At 44.0% G+C, this 25,341-nt stretch overlaps 1 protein-coding gene across 5 annotated transcripts in view; it reads right to left on the reverse strand.

The window, feature by feature from the left end:
• DTNB (dystrobrevin beta) overlaps positions 1-25,341 on the reverse strand; it is a 239,843-nt gene that overhangs the window by 154,280 nt on the left and 60,222 nt on the right. For all 5 annotated transcript variants that reach the window (XM_077489116.1, XM_077489117.1, XM_077489113.1 and 2 more), the window contains exons 5-8: positions 23,426-23,511; positions 16,821-16,975; positions 6,192-6,297; positions 2,812-2,978 (exon numbers count right to left, since the gene is read on the reverse strand). In XM_077489116.1, coding sequence (XP_077345242.1) covers positions 2,812-2,978; positions 6,192-6,297; positions 16,821-16,975; positions 23,426-23,511 — 514 coding nt within the window. The remainder of the gene's footprint in view (positions 1-2,811; positions 2,979-6,191; positions 6,298-16,820; positions 16,976-23,425; positions 23,512-25,341) is intronic.

The following is a 25,341-nucleotide window of genomic DNA, read 5'->3' on the forward strand; positions in this document are numbered from 1 at the left end:
ATGAATATCTGTAGTTAGGCTTTTCTTCCACTTTAAGTACATTTTATAGCCAGAAATGCAAGTTTTAAAATGTGTGTAAAAAATGAAATAAATGGTCTGCCTTACCATGGAGCCTACTTTATATGTCTGGTATCAGTTTTATTACTCATTCCCTGTGATAGGATCATTTTATTAATGGCTCTTTGCTGGTGTGAGCCACTGTTTATTCCAGGTAATACAAATCATTCACAAAGACATGCAGACCCTTGAAATAGCACTGTTTTTGGAAATGCTGGACTATGCTAGAGGCAGGGGAAGAAGAAGCAGCAGCATATAAGATGGATCTAATGGCAGAATTCAGCTTTCATACAAGATGCGGTTTTCGGTATTCAATGATGCCATCTTCTGGAGAACAGATGAGTAGCACTCAGTGAAAAGTCGACTCAACAAATATAAGGATATGGAAATGGTTTTACCGGCCTAAGAATTCTGTATTTCTGTCCATCTGATCCTGAGATTTACACAGCTCTGCCACACAGCACAATCCTGTTTGTCTAGGCAGCAAACCTATTTTCTCTTTGCTACAATTTAGCACAATTTAAAGTGGAACTAAAATCCAAAATAAAGTTAGTTCCGCTTTAACCACTTGCGGACCGCCGCTTGCCGATATATGTCCTTAATTTGATGGGGAATATCGTTGTTATGGCAGCACCTAGCTGCCATAACCCCGGTATCCTCTTGTTCGGCCGGCGGTCCGCTTCAAGATAAAAGTGGTCTCTGAGGTGGATTCGCAGCAAGATCACTTTTAATCGGCAGCAGGAGAAGGGGCACCCCCTTCCCGCCACACTCCGGTGCCCTGCGCTGCTTACCGGAGCCTTTGGCAACGGCGGAGGAGATCGGATGTTCCTCCTTCCTTGGCATGGAGAGGAGAGAGGGGAAGATGACGTTAAAACTTCACTTCCGCCCATAGCTCTTAAAAGGGCCATTTAAAAAAAAAATAAAAAAATATTTTAAAATGACAATTTTTTATTTTTTTTATTGCATTTTAGTGTAAATATGAGATGCGAGGTCTTTTTGACCCCATAGCTCATATTTAAGAGATCCGTCATGCTTTTTCTATTACAAGGGATGTTTACATTCCTTGTAATAGGAATAAAAATTACACAATAAAAAAAAAAAAAAAAAAAGTGTAAAAATTAAAAATAAAAAGGTAAAATAAATAAGAATTTTTTTATTTATTTTTAAAACACGCCCTGTCCCGCCGAGCTCGCATGCAGAAGTGAACGCATACGTGAGTAGCGCCCCGCATATTAAAATGGTGTTCAAACCACACATGTGAGGTATCGCCGCGATCGGTAGAGCGAGAGCAATAATTCTAGCCCTAACACTCCTCTGTAACTCAAAACCTGCAACCTTTTTTTTTTTTTTTTTGAAATGTCAAATGTTCATTTGTAAATTTTGAAATTGTTTGTTAATTATTCTTACTTTAACAGATGAAAAGAAAACAAATGAGAAGGGAACATTTTCATTATTCCTTTAGTTACATAATAATAATTGTGCACACTAATAGTTGCCCAATAATTGGGCACACATAGATATTCTCCTAAGAAAGCCAAAAGCTCACTTTTACTTTCTTAAATATTCAGGTTTGATGTTTATTAACATTTTGGTTTGACCGAGCACTGTAGTTAATCCTCCAAAATATAACTTGCCTAATAATTGTGCACACACTGTACCTTATTACAGGTAAGTAATATAACTAAAGCTGTAGAGAAAATAAAATGTTTTCAAACTAAACGTCAGCTTTAAAGTGTATGTAAACTCAAAAGTAATTTTTTGTTAAATACCGATGCCTGTGCACAATGTAATCCTAGTAGATTAAATTTTTTCTTCTTCCTTTTTTCTATTTTCTCTAGCTTTATTTAACTACTTAACAACTGGCCCATAGCCGATTAACGGCTACAGGGCGGTTGTTTAACTCTGAGAGGTCGTTAATTAATGGCCTCCCAGAATTCCGCTCTTGCTCTTATGACACAGGTTCCTCCCTCCCCTCTCTGTACCGATAGGTACAACGGAGGGGGAAGAGATCGGTGTCAGCAGCGCTGTGAGCTGCATCTGCAGTGCCCAAATTGCTGCTCACCGAAATTTAACCCCTCAATTCCCTGCCAATACTCTGCAATACTCTGCCAATACTCTGCATTCCCTGCCAATACTCTGCAATACCCAATATCCTGCCAATACCCTGCAATACCCAATATCCTGCCAATACCCTGCAATACCCAATACCCTGCCAATACTCTGCCATGCCCTGCCAACACTCTGACATACCCTGCCAACACTCTGCCATACCCTGCCAACACTCTGCCATACCCTGCCAACACTCTGCCATACCCTGCCAACACTCATCCATACCCTGCCAACACTCATCCATACCCTGCCAATACCCATCCATACCCTGCCAATACTCATCCATACCCAATACCCAAGACCAACTGATCATCACTGACACACCCACTAGGATACAAGAGGTGTGAATCACAGCGCTGTAGTGCGCATAACTTCCATGGAGCAAGTTTCATCTGGATAAGAAAACGCAAGCTCTAGAGGCAGCCTTCTTCAGGTAAACACTAAAACGCCACAACTCAGGGGCAATTTATCAAAATTGGAGCAAACAGAATCTGGAGCAGCTGTGCACGGCAACCAATCAGCTTACATATTCGGCTTGTTTGGTTAAACTTTAAAAAGGAAAGGAGCTGATTGATTGCCATGCTCCAATTTTGATAATTGCCCCACATGTATATTTATAGGAGAAGAAGACAGTTTGGTACTAACCCAGGACGAGTGCTCCTTCATCTGATGCTGGTTGCTATGTGGACCATTGGCCTGTCCTCGCCAAAAACAGTTCTGGCAAAGCTGGTAATTGTGGCACTGCTGGCAACGGTAGCGGAATCCCATCATACTCTCACATCGGCAAAAGGAGCATTCAACAGGATGGAAGACTACAGGGAAGGGAGACAGGAGCCGATCACACCAGTGATACATTCCCTATAAATGTGTGCTGAAGATATTCTCACACTTACTTGGTTTTAAAAAAAAAAAAAATTATATTTATATATAAGCATTGTATGGCTATGGTAATTGCTAAGGCAGTGAAACTGATCAAATCACCTGTGCAAAACAACGGGAAGCCTGAAAACATGACCTGTTGGGGTGCCTTGAGGACTGGAGTTGAGAAACACTGCTTTAGGGGGAAGGACTTTTTGCTTCCTATAGTCCACCCCACTCATAGCTGGCCTACTGCCATAAGGAGAGTGAGCAAGAGAGACAGGACGAGAGAGAGACAGGACGAGAGAGAGAGAGAGAGAGAGAGACAGGACGAGAGAGAGAGAGAGAGAGAGACAGGACGAGAGAGAGAGAGAGAGAGACAGGACGAGAGAGAGAGAGAGAGAGACAGGACGAGAGAGAGAGAGAGAGAGACAGGACGAGAGAGAGAGAGAGAGAGACAGGACGAGAGAGAGAGAGAGACAGGACGAGAGAGAGAGAGAGAGAGAGAGAGAGAGAGAGAGAGAGAGAGAGAGAGAGAGAGAGAGAGAGAGAGAGAGAGAGATCAAATTAAGCCGGAAATACATGGTTTGCAAATGTTGATCCATGAATGGGCACCTTGGTTGAATGGGGACCTCGATTGAATTTTGTACGTTCAGCCTGTTGGGTTTTTCCCAAACAATTAGTGCCACCGGCTATAGCCAGCAACACTGATCCTTGTGTTCTGGCAGGAAAGGCTCCACCTGCTCCCTGCCAGCAGAACACAATAGTGCTGTGGGAGGGATTCCCCCATCAACACCGACTGCATTGATGGGGTAATCAAATGATTTTCTTTTCCATAACCCACAGAGGTAGGCAAAAAAACCACAGCAAAGCATGGTCCAATTAGCTCCAGCAGGGGAAAAAAATCCTTCCTGATCCCCCCGAGGCGCAAATTGGATTTTCCCTGGATCAACTTTACCCATAAAATGTTAGTATCCAGTTAGATTATGTACATTTAGGAAAGAGTCTAGGCCTTTTTTTTAAAGCAATCTCTTGAGATGGCCAGAACCACCCCTGGTTACACATTTTCACAGCTCTTACTGTGAAGAAACCTTTCCGTATTTGGAGATGAAATCTCATTTCCTCTAGACATAAAGAGTGTTCCTCTGTGATGACCTTAAAGTAAATAACACCAAGTACACTATATGGACCCCTTATGTATTTGTAAATGTTGCTCATATCCCCCCTAATCTCCTCTTCTCAAGAGAGAATACATTCAGTTCCTTTAATCTTTCCTCATAGCTGAGCTTCTCCATGCCCTTTATCAGTTTGGTTGCCCTTCCCTGCACTTTCTCCAGTTTCAATATCTTTTTTGAGAACTGGTGCCCAAAACTGAACTGCATATTCCAGATGAGGTCTTACTAATGACTTGTACAGTTCATCTGCTGGAAACAGCTGGGGGCATATTAGAGAGGGATGGAGAGGGGTAAAAAAAGAGAGTGGGATGGAGAGGGGTAAAAAAAAAAAAAAAAAGAGTGGGATGGAGAGGGGTAAAAAAAAAAAAAAAGAGTGGGATGGAGAGGGGTAAAAAAAAGAGTGGGATGGAGAGGGGTAAAAAAAAAAAAAAAGAGTGGGATGGAGAGGGGTAAAAAAAAAAAAAAAAAAAGAGTGGGATGGAGAGGGGTAAAAAAAAGAGTGGGATGGAGAGGGGTAAAAAAAAGAGCGGGATGGAGAGGGGTAAAAAAAAAAGAGTGGGATGGAGAGGGGTAAAAAAAAAAGAGTGGGATGGAGAGGGGTAAAAAAAAAAGAGTGGGATGGAGAGGGGTAAAAAAAAAAGAGTGGGATGGAGAGGGGTAAAAAAAAAGAGTGGGATGGAGAGGGGTAAAAAAAAGAGTGGGATGGAGAGGGGTAAAAAAAAGAGTGGGATGGAGAGGGGTAAAAAAAAGAGTGGGATGGAGAGGGGTAAAAAAAAAAGAGTGGGATGGAGAGGGGTAAAAAAAAGAGTGGGATGGAGAGGGGTAAAAAAAAGAGTGGGATGGAGAGGGGTAAAAAAAAGAGTGGGATGGAGAGGGGTAAAAAAAAAAGAGTGGGATGGAGAGGGGTAAAAAAAAAGAGTGGGATGGAGAGGGGTAAAGAGAGGGCTGGAGAGAGGTAAAGAGAGGGCTGGAAAGAGGTAAAGAGAGGGCTGGAAAGAGATGGAGGGGGCACGATGGAAAGAGATGGCGGAGGCACGATAGAAAGAGATGGCGGGGGCACGATGGAAAGAGATGGCGGGGGCACGATGGAAAGAGATGGCGGGGGCACGATGGAAAGAGATGGCGGGGGCACGATGGAAAGAGATGGCGGGGGCACGATGGAAAGAGATGGAGGGGGCACGATGGAAAGAGATGGAGGGGGCACGATGGAAAGAGATGGAGGGGGCACGATGGAAAGAGTGAGAGAGAAGGAGAGGAAAGAAGGGAGAGACAGAGGCAGGAAGAGGAAAGAAAAAAAAAAAGAGAGAGGGGCATGGCAAAGACAGTGAGACAAGTTGGTAGAAATTATTGCGTGTGTGTGTGTCTGTGTGTGTAATTTGATAGAGGCAAATACAAAAAGTGGGGGCCATCAGAGCATGGGTTAGGAATGGAGGAGTGTAAAGAGAGAGAAGCAATATAATATGAGGGGGAAATGAAGGGAGAAGGAACAAAGATTAAACTACTACCATAGATAATTCGATTTTCTTTCCTTCTACCACTGGTGAAAGGAAAGGAAATTGCTAAATTCCCCCAAAATGGCCAGTGTTTAAGAGAGAATGTCTTCTGCAGCACTATTGTGTTCTGCCGGCAGGGTGGCGCAGGGAGCCTTTCCAGCCGGGAGATGACAATGATTATTGCTAGCAGCTATAGCCGTTGGCAGTAAACGCACGTGAAAAAGATCTGACAGGCTGGTTGTACCCAAGTCAATGGGTCGACTTAGGCACAATCAGCCTGCCCATACATGGACTGAACCTCGGCCAGTCCCTGCTGAATTGGTAGAAATTCGAGCCGTGTATGGACAGCTTTACAGAGAGGAACGGAAAGAGAGGGAAAGGAAACAAGGGGAAAGGATACAGAGAAGACGAAGTCAGACAGTGATATCACTGTTGTGTCATGAGGGAAACTTGTCTAAAGGAGATGCTTTCAACGACCCTTCCAGATCACAACACTTACCATTTTCTACATGGGCGAGCCTATGCATTAGAGGTAACCAGACAAGGCACTGGGGAGGGGGGTCAGCCATGATGGTGTCTAGGAACATGTTCAGCGCAATCTTCTTCTGTAAGACATGGAAAGATCAGATCAGAACAATGTGCTATGAGCAGAGATGGATCAAGGCAGAACGAGACACTTGGAAAGGTAGTATCTGTGCCCTCTCCCATCCCTTTCATGGACATTGATAAGGACTGCAAAAGGCATAGAGAAGTTATCCAATTTACAGTCAGTATCGGTATGCTGTCACAAGACATCAACTGCCTACAAATACATCGTCCTTTGTGAGGCGACAGGCAGAACCAATCATGCCATACCTTAGTTCACTGCAGGAACATGAAGGTTGTAGATGGGCACCATAAATGTCCACCATGCGCTAGTCTCCTGGCTAGGTTTGCCTTGTGGATGATCCGGCTTACGGCAATACAGAGCAGCAGGTTTACAGACCTACATACATTTTTTTTCTTTACTTTTTTTTTTTCTATACTTTAGTATATTTGTTGATGTGTATTAGTAGATAAGCCACTAGGGAGGAGGTCCCATTGGAATCACTCCATCTCTCTCAACAAAAGCGGGCGAATTGCAGAGGTCTTGAAAAAGAAGGGTCACCACTGCAAATATTGACTCTTTGCATAAACATAATGCAATTGTCAATAAAAGCCTTTGACACTGATGAAATGCTTGTAATTATACTTCAGTATACCATAGTAACATCTTACAAAGAGATCTAAAAACACTGAAGAAGCAGACTTTGTGAAAATGAATATTTGCGTCATTCTCAAAACTTTTGGCCACGGCTGTAAAAAGTTGGCCAAGGCACAGACTTGCATAGTAAGGCCGCGTACACACGGGCGGATTGTCTGCCCAACTAAGTTCGTCAGACAATCCGACAGACAGTCCGTTCAACTTTTGAATGAACGGACTCGACCACACACGATGAACAGACAGTCCGCTGAAAACGTGCGCGATGACGTGTACAGCACGTACGACGGGACTAGAAAAACGACGTCCAATACACAGCAATGCAACCTTCGGCCGTGTAAACCCTTTCTGAGCATGCGCCATACTTAGTCCATCCAACTTGCCTACACACGAGCGGACTGTCCGCTGAAACCAAGTTTGGACGGACAAAACCAAGTTTCAGCGGACAAAATTACGGAAATTCCGAAAGACAAAGTCCGTCGGACTGTCCGCTGAAAAAGTCCGTTGAAGCCCACACACGAGCGGATTGTCCGCTGAAACACGGTTCAGCGGACTAAGTTGGGCAGACAATCCGCCCGTGTGTACGCGGCCTAAGAGGAAGTATAACCATTTTGCAGCACTGCAAGGAAGAACAAAATATGTAATAAGCACAGATGTTCTGGATGGACTAGAGAATGTTTAGAACACCTTTTTTTTCTGCCTGTGTCCCTACTGGAGAGATTTCCCTTCACTTCCTGTTCCAGAGACATAACAGGAAATGAGAGAAACGCTCTCCAAAATGAGCAAAAATCTCCTCTTACACAGTTGTTGCTGGAAGGGATGTCACCATTAGATTTCCCCTCTACTGTTGCGGAGACAACTCTAAAACTTTAGATCCCCATCCTTTCTGTCCTGGAAACAATGGTCCTTAGGACAAATAATAGGGTGAGTCTCCACAGTGAGAACACAGACAACAATATAAACCTGAAAGGTGTGCCAACCCTTCCCTATTATATCCAAAAGAAAAAGAAAAAGTTCTGGCTTTAGATATATGTTAAAAGTACTATATTTCACAGCTATGCTTCATCATTTTTTTGGAGGGGTGCTGCTATACCCAAGTGCAGAGGATCATTGATATGGTTGAATTACAGACAAATAAAACCATTTTGGACTCCCTTTTAGATTGCAGCCCTGCTCTTTATTACTATGGTTTGAATCCCTTCTGGCTACTTCTCAAAGGAAGCCTAGTTTGTTTGCAGGCCACCTTTCCAGAGCCATTGAGCTTATACTGTATGAAAGTTTCTCATTGTTTAACCACTACAATACAGGGCACTTTCACCCCCTTCCTTCCCAGCCCAATTTTCAGCTTTCATCGCTCTAGCGCTTTCAGTGACAATTGCGCGGTCATGCTACACTGTACCCAAATGAAATTGTTATCATTTTGTTCGCACAAATAGAGCTTTATTTTGGTGTTATTTATTCACGACTCCGTTTTTTTTTTTGCGATATAAGCGCAAAAAAAGCGGAAATTTGGAAAAAAAAACAATATTTTCTTTTTTCTATTTGAAAGGAAATCCAATAAAATCAAATTTTGTCATAAATTTAAGCCAAAATGTATTCTGCTACATGTTTTTGGTAAAAAAAATTCAGTTAAGTGTATAATAATTGGTTTGTGTGATCACGGACATATGTACGCAAATGATCATGTACATATGTGTGCAGGTGATCACGTACATATGTGTGCAGATAATCATTGGAACATGTGATTTTAGTGGGACATATGTGGGGGACATGTTTTTATTATTTGGGGACATGTATGTTTTGGGGACATGTGTGTTTTGGGGACATGTGTGGGGACTGTGTTTGTACTGCGTGGTGTTGTGTGTTGACACTAGACTGATGATCAGTGAGTAAAAAGCTGTAAAAAGCAGCCCATACTCACTGATCATCAGCCGGCTGCAGCGTTCTGCTCTCCTCTCCTCAGCGATGACTTCCGTGTGAGGAGAGGAGAGCCGATTGCCTAGCAACCGGCTGTTTGTTTACATCACATGACGGCCGTGATTGGACATGGCCGTCATGTGATCAGGAGGGCCAATCACAGAGCCCTCCTGCCGATCTGAGATGTGCCGTGTCCGGGTGACACGAGCACATCGGGATCGCGCCGCTGCGTGGGTACGCGCGTGCGCGATCCCGCTGCTTCTGAAGGACGTTCCTGAACGTCCTATCAGGAGTAGACGGCTCCCACCCGGCCGTATATATGCATTGGCCGGGTGGGAAGTGGTTAAAGAGGAGCTTCGGCTGCCCCCCACCCAAAAAAAATTAAAAAGTTAGCAGCTACAAATTCTGTAGCTGCTGACTTAATACAGGGACACTTACCTGTCCTGGGATCCAGTGTTCCTCTCACCCAAGACGATTCTTCAATCCGCTTCGGGTACAGGCACTGGCACCTCAAGTAAGGCAGTAAAGCCTTGTGGCTTTCCTACAGTGCATGTTCAAGCTGCACTGCACTTTGAGCATGGTCCCGTAGTCTTCTGGGACCTGTGATGTGTCCCAGAAGCCTACGGGGAAGGGGACTGAGCTGCAAATGGGAGTGGGTACTTGTCAGGTACCCCCCCCCCCCCCAAAGTGCCAAGCATGACAATGAAAGGGGGGGGGGGCAAACAAGCGCAGCTTTCCCTTCTGAGTGAAGTTCTGCTTTAACTGCCAGAATAAGACAGATCATACAGTATGCAATTTTCTTCCCTTCAACCACGGATTGAAGAAAAGAAAATCGCCCGATCCCACCATCAACACAGTCAGTTTTGATGGGAGAACCCCTCCTGCAGCGCTTTTGTGATTTGACAGTGGGAGCCTTCCCCACTGGCAGAATACAATTACCACTGCTGCCCAGGCTATAGCCCCTGGGAGTGATCAGGTGAAAAAATAAACAAACAGACTGGTTGTACTGAAGTCATTCGGGAGATCGACTTCAGTACAACCAATCTGCACACAGATGGATCAAGAGTCTTCCAGTTCCTGCTGAACTGGCCAAATTCTGATCTGTCTATAGCCAGCTTATCTGTTAAAGTCCCAATGCCTATTTATTATGTTTTACTGGAACTCACTTATGGCCCGTACACACGATCCGAATATCGTACGAAAACTGCCGTCCGAGGAAGAATCGTACGATGTTCAGATCATGCGTACATTACTTTCGAGAGCCGCTCACAACAGTTCATCCGATATTATTCGATCGGACAAGCACGAACATTTTCCTCATATGATACCAGATCGTATGATTTTCGTTTAGTTAGTATAGTTGTCGCCTGAAAATACAATACAAATACATTACAACACATGACATCACTTCCGATTCTTTTTTTTCTGTCGTATGAGAATTTTTATGACTTTAGTTACCTATTCAATTTCTACTTGCGACTATTAAGCGAAAAAAGTCGTATGATCAGTCGTACAATATTCAGATCGTGTGCACGGCCATTACCCAAATACAGAGCACTACCAACTTTAACAGAGCACACAAAAATATCATCTACTGTGTGACGGAGGGGGGCTCGCTACATTGACATTTTTACTGCAACAAATTTTACCTTTCATTTTTCCAATATTAAAGACAAAAGGCGAAAATCTATGGAAAAAATATTGGCTGCAGCAGTTTAAAGATTTAAAAATTGCAACATGCCTGATTATGCAGGCCATACATGGTCAAATTTTGAACAAATTTTCTTTTCAAAAATCAGAAAGTTTTTTTTTTGTGATCCGATGGCGCCACCATTGATTTTCGAAATTTAGCTGACCAAGCCTTCAATTTCACCTCATGTTGCTACAGAAAAGAATTTTCGTAGCCCGAGAATCTTCTTTTCTCTCCGTAAATTTTCTTGTCTTGTAAATGCGCATTTTTTTTTCTTATTACATTTCTTGCACGATTCTCCCATCATTGATTAGAAAATCGTTAGTTTTTCAAAAAATTTCCAACATGTCCGATTCCTCAAATTTGATTTCTACACAAAAATCGACTGTTGCTGCAGCCCACTAATGGTGCGAAATTCGTATGAAAATTCTTAGATACGATTTTCGAAACAAAATTCTTTCGACATTTGAACCGTGTATGGCCTGCATTACTCAAATTCAAGCATGAAAATTGTCCATTGCTGCAGCCCGCTAATGGTGCAAAATTTGAACGAAAATTATTTCGGAATTCGACCCATGCATGGCTGGCTTTAGTGATAAGCTCACTCCTTTGTGTTCTGCTCTTGCCTTAAAGAGGAAGTAAACCCTGATGGGTTTACTTCCTCTTTCATTCCCTGCAAAGGTAAAGCATAATGGACTACTATGCATCGCATCATAGTAGTCCATTATGTGTCACTTACCTGACACAGGAGCCAGCGATGTCACCGCTGTCCCCTGTAGTTCCGAGCGTCCATCTTCTTGGTGGGTCTCGCTGCTCCGGCGCTGTGATTCGCCGGAGCAGCGTTGACGTCAGTCCCGCGCATGCGCACGGGAGCCAACACTCGCGGCATATCGCCGCGATCTGCGGCTTACCCTGTGCGCCCGCGCACCGCTGTCTATGGCGCATGCGCCGTAGACAGCAGTGGCTGTCTTTAGGTAAATATCTCCTAAACCATATAGGTTTAGGAGATATTTCTTGGACCTACAGGTAAGCCTTAATCTAGGCTTACCTGTAGGTCAAAGTGGTTTGTAAGGGTTTACAACCACTTTAACAGACTCCTGATGGCTGTTTCCCGCTAATTATCTGGACTTCTATTCAGTCGGGTTAACCCGTTCAGTCCCTGAAATCAGGGTTTGAAGGCATTTTTCTAAACAAAAAGTCTCGACGAGTCTCTGAATTCTAGGTCCTAAATGAGGACTTGCCAGTCTTAAAAAAATAAAAAAAAGGAAAGTAAAATTGGTCCTCTTCTCTCTAGGTGGACTACCCCAGGACCCCTCATCCTTTATGGGTGGAAATCACTGAATACTCAAAAATATCTCTGGAGCTCTCCCTTAAAAGCAAACACAACCCAAATAGTGGGAAAATACTGTATATTTCCCATCCAGGGCCCACCCTGGAATCCTGTACAGCAGCTGTACCATTTGTATAAAATGTTCAGATGCATTTACAATAGAGAGATGGGTCAGATGGGTACTGTGACCCCTCCCACTGCCACACAGACCTAAAGGCTCATACATACTATAAGAAAATCGGGCAAACATTTTTGTGCGAGGAACGATCATAAGATTTTCTGATGGTTTGTAAACAAGTTTCAACAGCCGATTCCGACCTTCCAAACCCAAATTTCGAAGGCACAAGCTCCAAAATTTTTGTATATGGTTCACTTCTATCTAGCGGTCATTCGTTACTCAGGAAGTAATACCAATTGTTTACGCACTGGAAAATCCCTTAGTGTCCAATGAGAGACATTGGAAGTCTTAAACCTTGGTGTTATAATGCCTCCTTAGATACTTGCTAAAAAAAAACAAAAAAACAAAAAAACACACTGTAGGCCAGCCCTGAGATAAATCCCGTTGCTACCAGCATGCCTCAGTTTTTTGGCAAAGCAGTAAAGAGGGCACGATTGTAAATAATGAGGGCTAAGGCCTGTGTCTCTTAAAGGGTTACTAAACCCTTGTGTTTTTTTTTTTAAAACAACAAACATGTCATACTTGCCTCCACTGTGCAGTTCGTTTTGCACAGAGTGGCCCCGGTCCTTCTCTTCTGGGGTTCCCCAGCAGCACTAGTAGCTCCTCCCCACATTTCCTATGGGACACCCGTGCAGGCGCGCTCCCAAGTTCTGCATCTATTGACACAGAAAGCAGGACTTGGCCCCGCCTCTATGTGTCATTGGATTAGATTGATAGCAGCGGGAGCCAATGGCTGCACTACTATCAATCTATCCCATCAGGACACGAGCAGCGCTGGTGCAAGGATTTTTGACACTCTAGGCGAAAGCTCATTTTACCCCCCTGCATTGGCTCCATCTCTGACTCCACCCCATTTGCCCATGTGACAGAAGGTGACACAAATACAGGAAGCATCGGCTCTGCTTCCTCTAGCTCTGGCTCCAGTGCTTCATTGCACCTCTAATTCACTACCGGTCGGACTGAGTTAGTTACATGGTGCAGCCTGCAGAGGGAAACCAGCGGCCAGGCACCCCTAGGCAGCACCAGTCCTGGACACAAGACACCAGCTAGAGCTGGTGTGCTCGTCCCCAGGGAGAATAAAACCGGGTTCAGGCAAGTAAAAAAACAGGAGCACTGGGGGGCTGCAGCACTTTAGAAGGTTTTTCACCTTAATGCATAGACTGCATTAAGGTGAAAAACCACAAGGGTTTACAACCCCTTTAATGGACTTCAAGAAAAGGATTTTATATTAGTACAGAATGGTACAGTAGGGATGGTTTCCCTGAGCCACCAAGAAAATGTGGAAAGATAAGCTGGAGCACCCTTCCTGGGGACATCCAGAATGAGTAAAAGAGAATCTATCCTTATGAAAGAAGATGTGGCTGAGATGTAAGCTCAAACAGCCTGGATCACAGCCATATAAAATAGCCCCTAACTGGTTAGTGGATCATTTGCTGGGGATACCCAGTACATCTGGCCATGTTGCAGCCATAGGTGAGGTAAGAAACTTATAGGTTCAAAATCCAAGGCAAGGATTCGGGCACTTACAAAGACTGAGCAGCTGGAGCTCAAAACCAGAGCGTCAAGAGGCCAGAGGTGACCAAGCATCACTGCAGGTGGGCAGTAAGACTGACATTCCACATGGCTTTTGAGACAAGAGTAGTAGGCAGGGATGAAAGTGAAGTGACTTGTGACTCTCCACCCAGCTTAGTAATACAGCACCAAACCCTTGCACGGCAAGCCAGCAAAAAAACGAGGAATAAAGTTTGGCACCTAGCAACTAATTATAATGAGGGAGCACCTGACGCCTTGCCTGTATGGCCTGTACGATCTACTTGGTGAGCTTTTAAAGACAGGGCAAGCATAGAGGCAACAGAACTGGAACGTGCTCTGCAGCTAAAACACACATTACTAGTCTGGAAGGCATTTAGGTAGAGCCCAGGGTCACTTCTAGGGTCACCCCCACAATGTCCAGTTCAACAGAGTGCAATAGCAGTAAAATCCAGAAGCCAAAGCTGAAGATAACTGTGCAGAATGTGGGGAGACCACTAGCAGCTACAGGGTGAAGATTCTCGATTGAAGAAAAAAAGACCTTGCTAGAAGAAATCATAGGCCAAGTCCAGAATCAGTGGAGCTAAATAAAGATGTCCATGCTCCTAGGACATGGACATACACTCCTGGCCAGTTTATTAGGTACATCTATTCAATTGCATGGTAATACAAATTGCAAATCAGCCAATCACATGGCAGCAACTCAATGCATTTAGGCATCTAAATGTGGTGAAGACGACTTGCTGAAGTTCAAGCCGTGCATCAGAATGGGAAAAAAGGGGTATTTTTAAGCATCTTTGAATATGGCATGGTTGTTGGTGCAAGACAAGTTGATCTGAGTATTTCAAAAACTGCTGCTCTATTGGGATTTTGACACACAACCATCTCTAGGGTTTACAGCGAATGGTCAGAAAATGAGAAAATATCCAGTAAGCGGCAGTTTTGTGGACGAAAATGCCTTGTTAATGTCAGAGGAGAATGGCCAGACTGGTTCAAGAGGATAGAAAAGAACCACTCGTTACAACCAAGGTATGCAGAATACCAACCCTGAATGTGCAACGCATCAAACCTGGAAGCGCATGGACTACAGCAGCAGAAGATCACACTGGGCTCCACTACTGTCAGCAAACTGAGGCTACAATTTGCACAGGCTCACCAAGATTAGAAAAACTTGCCTGGTCTGCGGAGTCTTGATTTCAGCTACAACATTCATGGTAGGGTCAGAATTTGGCGTAAACAACATGAAAGCAAGGATCTATCCTGCCCTGTATCAACGGTCCAGGCTGGTGGTGGTGGTGGTGTAATGGTGTGGGGGATATTTTTTTTTGGCACACTTTGAGCCCCTTAGTACCAACTGAGCATCGTTCAAACGCCACGACCTACCAGAGTATTGTTGCTAACCATGTCTATCCCTTTATGACTACATCTTCTGATGGCTCCTTCCAGCAGGATAATACACAAAGCTCAAATCATCTCATCACTGGTTTCTTGAATATGACAATGAGGTCACTGTACTCCAATGGCCTCCACACTGATCAGATCTCAATCCAATAGAGCACCTTTGGGATGTGGTGGAACAAGAGTCGCATCATGGATGCGCAGCCACCGCATGAAGCCATCATATCAACATGGACCAAAATCTCTGAGGAATATTTACAACGCCATGTTGAATCTATGCCACAAAGAATTAAGGCAGTTCTGAAGGCAAAAGGGGGTCCAACCCGGTACTAGAACGATGTACTTAATAAAGTGGCCGGTAAGCGTATATGCTGGTAGTAGCAGGGGTTATCCTAGGGCTCGCCAAAAGGGTTTGCTTTTTTCAGGTTTAAAAACGTATAAAGACGTCCCTTGCCCCTCAATGGACAATTTAAAAAAAAGTGTTTTTAATTGGCTAATAGTCGCATGAGGGAGCGTGGGGCAGTGTCACAAACTGGTTTTGCACAGGGGCACTTCAATAATTATGTCCACCACTGGCTTAATCTGATCAATGCACTCCTGTGACCCATATTAAGCCAACAGCGGGCTAAAGACTATTGTCAGATGAGGTCACAGAGCTGGTCCAGACTCTGGAGAGATCCCAACTTTAATGTCAGAATCCACCCAGATGCCTGGACTGGCAGCTGGCTCAGCCGCTAAGTGAGCCCCCCCCACAGCTCAGTGTATGCTGGAGGGGGTCCAACAGACTCTGGCTCTCTGAAAATAGAGAACGGAGCAATCAGCGGCCTTTGATCACTCAGTTCTCAGAGTAGAAACAACGGAGGACAGATGCAGCATTAGATCAATGCTGCATCCACCTGGGAGAGTCTAAAAGCTTCTCTTTTAAAAGGTCTGTCACCTTAGGGCACTATAAAAAAAAACAGGACTCAGGGTGGGGTAGGGTTAAGGGGATCCCCCAAGGGGGCAGTTTGCAATCACCTGAAGGTATGAGCCTATAACCCAGGATCTAGGATTATCAAGCCTGTGTCATGTACCGTATGATTATGATGTTGTGCACGTTTAGGTCCCAGCTGTTCACAGGATGGCTGCAAAACAGTTGGATCTTCCTGTCATCTTGGTGTGCCTATAGCTGACTTTATGAAGATACACAGCTCTGCATGAAGACAAGCAGATGTCATAGCTGCCTGAGACATACTGAAAGGAATAAAGGTGAGATCCCCAAGGAACAGGATTCATCAACCAGGGTCCCCTAAAGCTTTTTAGTGAGTACACAATGGGCCTCAAAGAAAGCAATGCATGTTCTGATAAGTTTTGCTTCAAAACAGAACGGAAATATTGGACCTCATTCAGTTGAGCTAAAGGAGACATATCAAGATACACTTTATGGCCAAACACCTGATCATCACATCTACACTGTATGGCCTTTAGAATGCCGATTGTGATCCAGATCTTCTCCAAAATTGATACCCAATCTTACAGTTGCTCTGTTGTCTGAACAAGCACAAATTCCCATAGACACACTCCAAAAAATCTTGGAGGAAAGCCTGTTATAATTACAGGTGTGGTCAACTCCATGTTAGTGCCTTAGGTTTGGAATGGGAGTCCAATGAGCGCATATAGGTGTGATGGTCAGGTGTCTACAGATTTTGTCCATATAGTGTATATGTCATTTAAATACAGCAAATCATGCACCGGTTTTATTTTTTAGTTTGAAAATGTACAGATATAATAAAACCCTGATATGCCAATATACAAGCATTTTGTGCTTCAAATATTTAACAGGTTATTAAAGACTACTCTGCTTACCTGTGGTGGAAAACAGGACCGGGCGGAGTGCTCCGTGTACCCGAATGACGGACCCTCGAACACGGTGGTTGGAAGTTTCAGGACCTCCCGCAGGAAATGGTCAAACTTAGCGCAGACCATGAAGCCGCTGGAGTCCGACACCTGCGAGAAGATATCTGTAGAGAAGACACAAAACATAGCATGAATGTACAAAGGGAAAATCCTAGTGACAGCTCCCTTATATTTATTTAAATGTCTTCATTGAGCTGTTGGCCTGGAGTTCCTCTTTAATGTACCATTACACACAATCCATTTTTCTGTTTTGCTTAGAAAACTTTACACTAGGCCTCATTTCCAAAATGTCTGAAATTACTACAGCCACCAACCAGATGGAAAAAAGACCGCCACAGAATGTTTTTGGTCACCCTCAGGTGATACACGAAGATCTTATTTCAAATTCAGTTTTTTGGGATTCTTTCATCATAAGCATGTCAAAAATAAAATGGTAAATCATAGCACTGGAGGTCACCGTTTAGGATTATGGTTTGCTTTCTTTTCTTTTGTGGAACTCCCTATCCTTGCATAGCTGAGTAGTGGCCACACCCCTCATCACAAGCATCCTCATATAGGGCTCCATTCATAAAGCAGTACCTTACCACATCCAAGTAACCCCCCCCCCCCCCCAATCCATACCAGGCCCTTCAAGTCTGGCATGGATTTTGAAGGGAACCCCCTACGCCAAAAATAAAAAAATACATTTAAAAAATGGCGTGGGGTTCCCCTCAAAATCCATACCAGACCCTTATTCGAGCATGGTCAGAAAAGAGAGGGGACAAGCGAGCGCCCACGCCCCCTCCTGAACCATACCAGGCCACATGCCCTCAACATGGGAGGGGACCCTGCCCCCCCAAAGCACCTTGTCCCCACAGGGGGTCTCTTCCCCACAACCCTGAATGGTGGTTGTGGGGGGGGGGGGGCTTATCTGAAAGCCACCTTTAACAAGGGAGACCCCACATACCACCCCCCCCATGTGAATGAGTATGGGGTATCGTTCCCTTACTCATTCACCAAAACAAAATGTGTAGTGTTAAAAAAAAAAAGTCATTAGGCAGTTAAATACTGCATAAAACAGGAGTAAAAGTCCATTTACAGAAAAAAATAAAATAAAATAGCATACGTTAAATAGGTAGCAGTCCCGGCATGCAATATTTAAAGCGGAGGTCCACCCTAAAGTGGACCTTCCGCTCATCGGAACCCTCCCCCCCTCCGGCGCCACAATTGGCACCTTTCAGGGGGGAGGGGGGTGCAGATACAGTACAGGTACCCACTTCCGGGATAGCTCTCTGCGGAAAGGGGCGTATATTAAGCCCCTTTCCGAAAGTCCCCCGCTGCCTGCTGGGAAACACACAGATCCCAGAGGCAGCGGGTCCATCCTCATTGCGCAGCGGGACTCGCGCATGTGCAGTAGGGAACCGGGAAATGAAGCCGAAAGGCTCCACTTCCTGATTCCCATACCCAAGATGGCGGCGGCAGCACCCGAGAGACGATCAAGAGATCGGCTTCGGGTGCCGACATCGCGGGCGCGCTGGACAGGTAAGTGTCACTATTTTAAAAGTCAGCAGCTGCAGTATTTGTAGCTGCTGGCTTTAAAAAAAAAAAAAAAAAATAAAAAACGCGGAGTCCCGGCGGACTCCCACTTTAAGAAACCGGCAGCCGCCAGGAAAAAAAAAAACAGGGAAAATGTATTCGGGTCTGGTATAGATTTTAAAAAAGAGACCCACGGCATTTTTTTTTTAATGCTCCCCCCAAAAATCCATATCAAACCAATAGTGAATTGACATTTTCAGGATAGCATGGGTTATTTGGATAAACACCTAAATACTGCATGCGATCTGGTTCTGTGAATAGAGCTTACAGACTTGTAGGGCAGAGAAATTGAAAAGATATGATAGATCGGATCAATTGCATTATGGTGTGCCCTGGACAGTGTGGTCACCCTCTAGTGTCTACTGGATTTGACAGTCATATTTAAAAAACACACCGTGCAACTGCTATCACACACGTAAAAATACACAGCAAAATGCCTTTCAATTTTTCTAAAAACACAAAATAATGCATGAAAAAGTAAAAAAACAAACAAAAAAAACACACAATCAAAAAGGCATATGAATATCGGGCCATTATTGCAGGTTAGCCACTCAAATACATTCTCTATATTATATCACAACACTAAAAACCTTTATATCACCCACATGAAGCACATTCATAATAACTACACCAAAAAACAATCTGACCTATAAAAGTATCTAACATAAGAACAGAAATGCTGTCACTACAGGACCACTAAACCATAAATACAAGTTTATATCAGGATGGAAAAGTTTTATGATGTGCAGATATTTGGAGATATTTGGAGAAACAGTAGTGAGCTTAAAAGGGGACCCCAACGTTACAGTAAGGTCTGAGGACAAACATGGTATGGACTTAGGATGAATACAGGAAGGTTTAAGGATAAACACATTTGGTTATGTTACAGTCTTATTCCAAAACGGATTCAATTAATTATTTTCTTCAAAATTCTACAAACAATACCCCATAATGACAAACGAGAAAGAAGTGTGTTTGAGCATCATACTCAAAAAGACTTGAGGCTGTAATGGGTGCCAAAGGTGCTTCAACAAAGTATTGATCAAAGGCTATGAATACTTATGTACATGAGATTTTTTTTTTATATAAATTTGCAAAGATTTCAAACAAACTTCTTTCACATTGTCATTATGGGGTATGGTTTGTAACATTGTGAGGAAAATAATGAATTAAATCCATTTTGGAATAAAGCTGTAACATAAAAAATGTGGAAAAAGTGAAGCGCTGTGAATACTTTTCAGATGCACTGTATGACAAGGTCTCTGAGGATAAACATGTTCAGTCTCATAAATACAATAGGGTCTGAGGATAAACTTGGTATAGATGGTAATTTTTAGAGCAAACATGGTATAGTTGTAAGATGTGAGGATAAACATGGGAGGGTCTGGGAAAAAATAAAAAATACTGCATGGTCAAATCATAAACATAGTAGGGTGTAAGGATGAACATGGTACAGACTAAAGATGGTAGAGTCTTAGGGTAAACATGGTACAACTTATGAATAAACATTGTATTATTTAAGGATAAACATGATGCGATCTTAGGACAACCATGGTATGATGATAAACACGGTAGGGTCTAAGCAGTGGCAGCATGCACTGTGGGCGGGGATGGTACATTTTGAAGCACCTGATTAGAGCCAGAGGCTCTAAAAGGCTTCAAAATAGGGTGGGCTCAGGGCACAGAGAGTGCGCCCTGCTCCCACCCAATTGTGTGACAACAGCAAATACATTTTCTCTATTTTCACACTAACCTTCCTCCACGCCAATCAGGAGTCAGGGTATCAGACCTGATTGGCTAAAGCGCCAGGCCACCCTATTGGATGCCTGGCACTTAGGAAGAAGAGTGGAGGAGACACACCCTGGAGTGGAGGTTGCCGCCACTCTGGTGCGAGGAGAGGAGCTGCTGCCTGGCACCATGGTAAGTGCCAGGGATCTGTCAGCGCCGTGGGGGGGTTTAGTGCTGCCAGAGACGCAAGCACCGCAAGTGGGGGGGGGGGGGGGCGGAAGGCACAAGTGGCTGCATAAACTGAGCACAAGTGACTGCATAAACTGGGCACAAGTGACTGCATAAACTGAGCACAAGTGGCTGCATAAACTGAGCACAAGTGGCTGCATAAACTGAGCACAAGTGGCTGCATAAACTGAGCACAAGTGGCTGCATAAACTGGGCACAAGTGGCTGCATAAACTGGGCACAAGTGGCTGCATTTGATGGGCACAAGTGGCTGCATTTGATGGGCACAAGTGGCTACACATAATGGGCACAAGGGGTGTATTTGGTGGGTACAGTGGCTGCACACAGTGCAGGGCACAGTGACTGCACATGATGGGCACAGTGGCTGCAAATGGTGGGCACAGGGGCTGCATTTGGTGAGCACAGTGAGGCTTTAATTGATGTGTTTTTTGAGCACCAGCTGCCACTGGGTCTAAGGATTAACATAGCAGGGGTCTGAGGATAACCACTGCAAGCCTGGGGACAAAACCAGTAGGCTTGGGAGGTTAAACATAAAAGGGTCAGAGGACAAACATGGTATGCTCTTAGGATAACCAAGGCAGGGTCTGACAAATACTGTTAGCTCTCAGGATTAAAGCTGAATTCCAGGAATTGAGCGCCTTTGTAAAAAGTGAAAGCATACTATGAGTTGAGTCCAAAGAGGTACATGACATGTCCTGGACTTATCTTTATTATGTGCGTTGGATAAAGTTTATAGTACTACTTGAAGATGGCTATCGCTGTAGTTCCGTGAGCCCAGCGCTGATTCTTCTGGTCTCAGCATCTTCAACAGTAGAGTCACTGTAGCTCCTATGCCCACCCCTCCCCTCCTCCTGCCCAATCACAGGAGCTTTGGTATTATGTAAACACGTTTAAAAAATACAAAGGCTTCTGTGAATGGGCAGCAGAGAGGAGGGATGGGCATAGCTGCTCTATGTGCCTCTCTCCTCTCAATGGAGTGTCTCTCCAGCAAAGCAATAAACTTGTAAGGTGTAAATAGGGAGAAGTCCGGGAGACGTCATGAACCTCACTGGACTTAACTCATAGTGTGCCTTCACTGTTTACCATATGGCTGAATTCCTGGAATTCAGCTTTAACATGGTAGGTTCTGAGTCTGTGTCTGAGGATACCCCAAAAGGGTCTAGGGATAAATATAGTACAGTCTAAGGATAACCATAGTAGTGTCTGAGAGGAGATATAGTAGGGTCTAATGATGGGAAGAACTTGTAGTTTTGGTTGAGTGGCCAGTTATTCTTCACTAGATCTAGGGAAGAAGACATTGTTAGGTGTCTGGATTCTATGTTGGACTCAACACCCCACACAGTCCAACATAGGCCAGTGAATTAAATCTCACCAGATGTGTATTACTGTGTTAGAGCATTTAACAGTGCCAAATACATGTAAAATAGATCTATTTACAGGTGGCAGAGTGATGTTAGTAAGACATACATACAACTCTACACACCAACCTGACCACTGTCTCTCCAGCAGAGGGCGCTGGCCGAATGAAAATATTCTCTGGAGTCTAGTGGGAGATAAAATACCAATTAAGAAAGATGCGGACTTGAATTCTCTACCGACATTATGCGATCCGTGACAGATAATCTGTGCGAGTCGCCAAGAGTTGCAAAACTACAAGTCTTAGTGTGTCATACTGACCGCTTAAAGCAACCTGACACTCCTGAAACAAAAGATGACGTTCATAAAGAGACTAAGTGGGTAGAAGTGTTGTTTATAGCATTAGTGTCTTAGGTTGCGATCCCACGAGAGGCTTAATCTGAATGGAGTTTGCATGTTCTCCCACTTTAATGGGTCAATGAGACTCAACTATGAACTCCACTAAAGCACAGATTGCTACGCTGGATTTGAGTAACAAACAAGCACCAAGCAACATGCAGTGTAACGGTTTCACCAGCAGAGGGAAGCAATGCAGCACAATTAAATGGTCTCTGCTATATTAAAATTACTGCACCCTCACTGTGTACCTTGTGTGACAGTACTACATTAGAGCTTTAAGCTCTGGGACCTTGACTCAACTGTCACCATGGACACCGTCTGCATGGAGTTTGTACAATCTCAGTGTTTTTGCATGACCATTCTTTAGGTGTCCAAAAATCGGTATGACAGCTTGATGGAAGCAACATTTCTGTATTAGGACTGAACTGCACAGATCTCTACGTGTGGTCATGCTATCTGGTTATTCCAACCCCATGTGGTCAGTGTGCAGTGGCACAGGACTCAAGATTTGGGCAATCAATGTAGTAGTGCCGACTACTACGGAGATTGTCAGCTTCCACAGCAGTTAGTCAGATATCAGATCTACTGTACATTAATTGTCAAGCCTGCAATTAAGATCATATGTTCAGCTTTAAGGTAAGGCAAGCCATAGACGGTGCATGTTTGTTTCCTGCAACCATAAGCTGCAGGAAAGAAATTTGCATGATTCCCCCTATCAACGCAGATCGCGCTGACAGCGGAATCCCTCCTGCTGCGCAACTGTCTGCTCCCGGCAGTGATGGCTCCCCCAACCCCTCCCCCGGAGAAGACAGGGAATACTGCTAGCGGCTAGAGCAGCTACTAGCAATAATTGCAAGTGAATCCACCAGGCTGGTTGTACCAAAGTTGATCGATCGATCAACTTGGTACATTCAGCGTGTCCATACACGGTTCAAATCTCAGCCGGTTCAGCAGGGAGATTCGATCCGTCTATGGCCGGCGTAAAGTAACGAGTGTTTGAACGTAAAGCTTATGAAAACAGGAAGGTACATTAAAACTCCCCAGGGTCAGGCAGTGATGTGATTGGTTCTAAAGATTCTGTAAATTACATAATATGAATCCAGCGTATAAATAAGGGAAATCATTCTGGGAATTCGTCCCTCCAAGAAAACCCTTCCAAAAATGCCACCAGGCTTCTGTGCCCCCCAGCGACTATTATCGTTTCTTCAGTTCAAAGAATGGAGTGCAGCACTGTGTCCTCAAACTTACATCGCAGCTTGTCCAGGATCTTCCCACCACACATGGTCGCCAAGATGGCTTTCACTGAGAAGACGGTCAGTTTCCCATGACCCTCACTGCAAAATATACAAGACATTGTTAGTGGAGAGATCAACTTCCAGCACAACATTTCCCAAATTTTATGGATATGTACAAATGTTCTGACATCAGTTTAAATAAACATTAGTAATAAAGTGCGAAAATTTGAGTTTTAAGGTGCCAAATTAATTGAAACAAAATCAGAAATTAACAAAATGTTCTTAAATAAACATTAAAAATGTTAACACCGACATATGAACATTCATACGGTCGTAGTACATTGTATTTCCAGCTTTAATACCATGTACTACGACCGTATGAATGTTCATATGTTTATTTTAACATTTTTGTTTATGTTTAATACAATTTTGGTAATTTTTGATTGTGTCAATTGATTAATTTGGCACCTTAAAACTCCAATTTTCGCAATTTATTACCGTTTCTACCATGGGGAGGCGGTGCCTTCTAATGAGACCCCTCATCCTTGGATAAAAAACGTATCAGCTTAAATAAACGGTGCATTTTAGACCTCCACTCAAAATGTTCAGCTTGGAAGTATCAATATTACCTACAGTAGGTGTGCAGTCAATTTTCATTGTTAAAGAGAAACTGTAGTCTGCTCCCTTAGTTTTTAAAAAAAAACATCTTTGCCATTCTGAAGCTTTCCTCCAACCGCTTTGCATATTATTTTATATATACTGTGATTCTGTAAATGCCAAATATGCTGCAGAAATCTCCCTCCACTGAGCCTGGCTGCATCCATTTTAACTGTGGGCAGCTGAAGCTGCTGCCTGTTCACGTCCTGGATTTACACAGACACACAGAGGCTCACCTCCAGCTCTGCAGTTCTGATTGACCCTCATATGACTCATCCCCCCTCCCTTCCTGGCAAACTCTCACAAGAGTGAGGCCGCGTACACACGGGCGGACTGTTCGCCCAACTTTGTCCGCTGAACAGTGTTTGGGCGGACAGTCCGCTCATGTGTGGGCTTTCAGCGGACAGTTTCAGCGGACAGTTGGACGGACAAGGTTTTTCGGAATTTCCGAAAAACTGTCCGCTGAAACCTTGTTTCAGCGAACAGCCCGCTCGTGTGTAGGCTTGTTCGTCAAACAAAGTTGCGCGCATGCTCAGAAAGGATTTTCACGCCGAAAGCTATAATGCAGTGTATAGGACGTCGTATTTTTCGTCCCGTCGTACGTGCTGTTCACGTCATCGCGCACGGTTTCAGCAAACTGTTCGTTCGTCGTGTGTGGGCATGTCCGTCCATGCTAATTTTGAGCGGACTGTTTGCTGAAACTGTTGGACGGACAAAGTTGGGCGAACAGTCCGCGCGTGTGTACGCGGCCTGAGAGAGAGAGCTGTGCATGATGTCATAATGACCAGACAAGAAACAGGAAGTGGGCTGTAATAAGGTATTTGCTGGCAGAAAAAAAAGTTTTACTATCCAAAGTTAAAACAAGAAGGGCAGAGGATTTAATAGATAGAAAGATGAAAAATGACTGAAGGTATGCTTTAACCTTAAAGTGGAATTTTAAGCCAAGTAAAAAAAAAAACTGTTTTTATAAGTTTCTGTTATAAAATTTTGTAAATAAGTAATTTTTCTCCTTCACTGATGTGTGCTGGTAAGCTGCACTGATGGACACTGATAGGCACTGATGAGGAGGCGCTGATTAGCAGCACTGGTGATCACAGATGGGACTGTACTGATCAGTGCCCTAATTGTCAGTGCAGATGTCTCTGCTAAGGAATGCCGCTTACTGGCTCGTCTCTCCTCACGCGCTGTCAGAACGAGGAGAACAATGCTGATAATCAACATTTACAGTTTAAACTGTGATCAGCTGATCACTTGGTAAAGAGCCTACATCAT

The sequence above is a fragment of the Lithobates pipiens genome, unplaced genomic scaffold (assembly GCF_037356315.1).
Source record: "Lithobates pipiens isolate NorthernLeopardFrog02 unplaced genomic scaffold, aLitPip1_a1.2 Scaffold_18, whole genome shotgun sequence".
In the NCBI taxonomy this organism is placed as follows: Eukaryota; Metazoa; Chordata; class Amphibia; order Anura; family Ranidae; genus Lithobates; species Lithobates pipiens.